This window comes from Lolium perenne, chromosome 3 (assembly GCF_019359855.2).
Source record: "Lolium perenne isolate Kyuss_39 chromosome 3, Kyuss_2.0, whole genome shotgun sequence".
NCBI classification, from domain to species: Eukaryota; Viridiplantae; Streptophyta; class Magnoliopsida; order Poales; family Poaceae; genus Lolium; species Lolium perenne.
The window spans coordinates 338,327,167-338,330,063 of record NC_067246.2 but is presented as its reverse complement, the minus strand read 5'-3'; the positions used below and the strand labels follow the sequence as shown (position 1 = coordinate 338,330,063).

General features: G+C 53.6%; 1 protein-coding gene across 1 annotated transcript; it reads right to left on the bottom strand.

Annotated features, from left to right (window-relative positions):
- Window positions 1-777: 777 nt before the first annotated feature.
- On the bottom strand, window positions 778-2,004 carry LOC127340485 (F-box/kelch-repeat protein At2g43445-like). The gene has a single exon (XM_051366228.2). It carries the CDS (start codon window positions 2,002-2,004, stop codon window positions 778-780), a length of 1,227 nt encoding a protein of 408 aa, XP_051222188.1.
- Between the last annotated feature and the right edge of the window lie 893 nt (window positions 2,005-2,897).

Sequence of the window (2,897 nt, the reverse complement as noted above, 5' to 3'; positions counted from 1 at the left end):
GAAACCCTAGGGGGCGGGGACCCTGCAAATCTACCCCTAGGGTTAGGGTTAGGGTTAGAGTTAGGGTTAGCAATGGACTTTTTTCCTTTGTTTTAGGACATATGTACATCGATAGCAGATGTTGGGCCTACTGGATCCCGTCGACCCGTCTACGAAGAGCGTCACTCGTGGGATCTACATAAGCCATCTACCATTTTTTTCTTTAAAAAAGTAACTATTTTTACATAATTCATACTAGTACATAAATAAAACAAACATAATATAAAGTTAATGACCAAAAAGAAAAAAAGAAAAAAAAATGTATGCCGAGGGTGGCCGTCGGCATAGGTGGGTGATGCCCTATGCCGAGGGTGGCCCTCGGCGCCTCGCTGACGCCGTGACCGGGCCGTCACGGCCGGAGCGGGACCGGAGCAGATGCCTTTAGTACGCCGACGGCCTTTAGTACGCCGAGGGTGGCCGTCGGCGTATCCGTCTCTACGCCGAGGGTATGTCTACGCCGAGGGGCTCTTTGGGCCGCTGCCCTGGACCGGACGTACGCCGACGGCCCCGACATTTGGCCGTCGGCGTACGCCACGGCCGTCGGCGCATCGCGCCATTCCTGTAGTGTAGGCCTGCCTTCTCCTGCCTCCACAATGGCTATATGCAAACCACACAAACATAGAAAAAAATAAAACCAATTTATACATAGATATAATAATGGGTGCGCACAATAACAAGACCCATAAATGTGCTTTACCCAGCACTTTTTGAACTAATACTTAGCTGGCCCTAGTTTTTTTAGATTCGGGCCAAGCTTGGAACATAGGAAACTACATCAAAGGAGAACTTGATTTTACATGGATAATCCAAAATTGTGCCGTCCTCCGGGTTGAGGTATTCGAGGTCATTCAAACGAACTGTATCCTTGACCTCGACATGCTTGTCATCGGTATGTAAATTACAGCGGCACAACATGTTCCTCGAGGTTTGACACATGAGTACACCATCACCAAGTATTGCCAGCGGGCGGAGGGATGCTCGAGCCCATTCCCAGCGGATGGTATAACGTTTGTCCCAGCGCGGCAGGTCAGCACCATCGACATCTTTACACATCCACATATCAAGCATCTCCAGGTTCTGGTCTGGACAAGTCACGCACAACTCCCCACGCAGTTCAGACAGGCAGGCCTCATTGTGAAACCACGGGCCACAAGGTGGCCAGGAGACGATATTGAAGGTTTCGTCCCACAGCTTTAAATGTAGGAAACCAGATACGGCCTTGGGCTCGAATGGCTGGATGATCCATAAGAGAGAGCCCTTGAAGAAGGTGGCCGTCTGCCCGATCATTATGCTGTGTGGTGGATGCACCAACCGGCGCCAATGCTGGTCGGCTCCGATGGTGAAGACCTCCACATGGTGGTATGCGTAGACGATGCCGGTGAAAGATTTAGAGTTGGGCTCCGTTCGGTGCCATAGACGCGCGACCTTGTACGCGTTGGTCCAAGGGTCGCGACCCAGGCCAAAAGACGGTTGGCTAGACGAGGGGCTTGTGCTCCACGCAGGCAGTGTGAGGACGCGGCGCGTGGCCGGGTTGAGCACCCGCACCGTGGAATCGGAGGCCACCAGCACCACTCCGTCGCAGTGCGCGAATCGGGTCACCGCCTCGGCGGGGAGAGAGTCCATGGACTGCATGAGGGCTGCGGCCCCCTCGGTCTCCTGCCATCGGTAGAGGCCAGTGGTGGCGACGACGTGACTTTGCCACGTTGTTTTCATGTTGTGGTTGGGGAGTCTGGTCTGCGGGGCGATGAGAAGGCATGGATGGTCGCCGCGGTGGAGGCGGAGGTCGCGGTCGAAGGCCGGATCGTCCAAGATGGTTGCACGCCATGCTTTGCAGACGGAGGTGAACCGTAGAAGCGACCTGGTCGGCAGCCGAAGCAGGATCTCCGTGACGACCTCGTGCGGCACATGCGGCTTCTTCGACGTCCTCGTCCTCTTCCTCTTGGCTGCCGCCCGCTCGTTCTCCATGGCTCGATCTCCAACGATTGATCGACTGGTTAGGAACTGCCAAAGTCCGTGCGTGGGACGCTAGGTTTATGATTGTGAGGAAGCAAGCGGCCCTGATTGTTATTTGGGCCTGGCTGAACACATGTTAGATGGCTAGCTTGTATAGACGTACCACGCAGGGCTGAAAAGAAACAAGGGAGGAGGCCCAGGTTATATGTGAGGAATTGAAGATTAATGAAACACTTGATAGGCGTGGTGGATAATGCAAAAAAATCCCAAAAGACACTCGTCTCTCCTCCCCTACGCAACCATTATTACCTATATAAAAGTTAACCCTATCTGCTGAAATCTTAGAGTTTGGGGCACTATTCATGGTAGCATTTCAACCAACAAATTTTTGACACGGTTGCAATTTTCACTGTAGACAGAAAATTAGTTTCGGGCAGCTTACTTTTCTTGCCTTTTTTTGTGTGTGCTAAATCTTAGGTAACTGGCGGGCTCCCGGTGATCTCTGTTATGGCATTCGGTTGCTTTTCATTTTGTGTATCGCTGGGCTCGGTAAACTTCCGGTTTTCCGGTTCTTACTCGGCTCCTCACCGCTATAATTAAATCCAGATATTTCTGGTCTATTCGGTCTCTTTCTCAGATGTCTCTCCATGTCTTCATCTGCGGGTTCTCGACCAATCCACCTCCACAATACTCACCAGCGGGGCCTAGCAGGTGTCGACGCATCCGTCGTCCCGCCGGGGAGGCCACGGCTTCGCTCGCGAGGCGTCGAAAGCGCCGCCGGCCCGCCGCACCACCACTTCCACCGCTGCGACCTTCCGATCGAGCGGGACGTCGCCGACAAGAGGGTATGGAGCAGGAGAGGAAGCGAGAATCGGCGGCGCCGGCAGCGATGGTAGTGCTGCTGG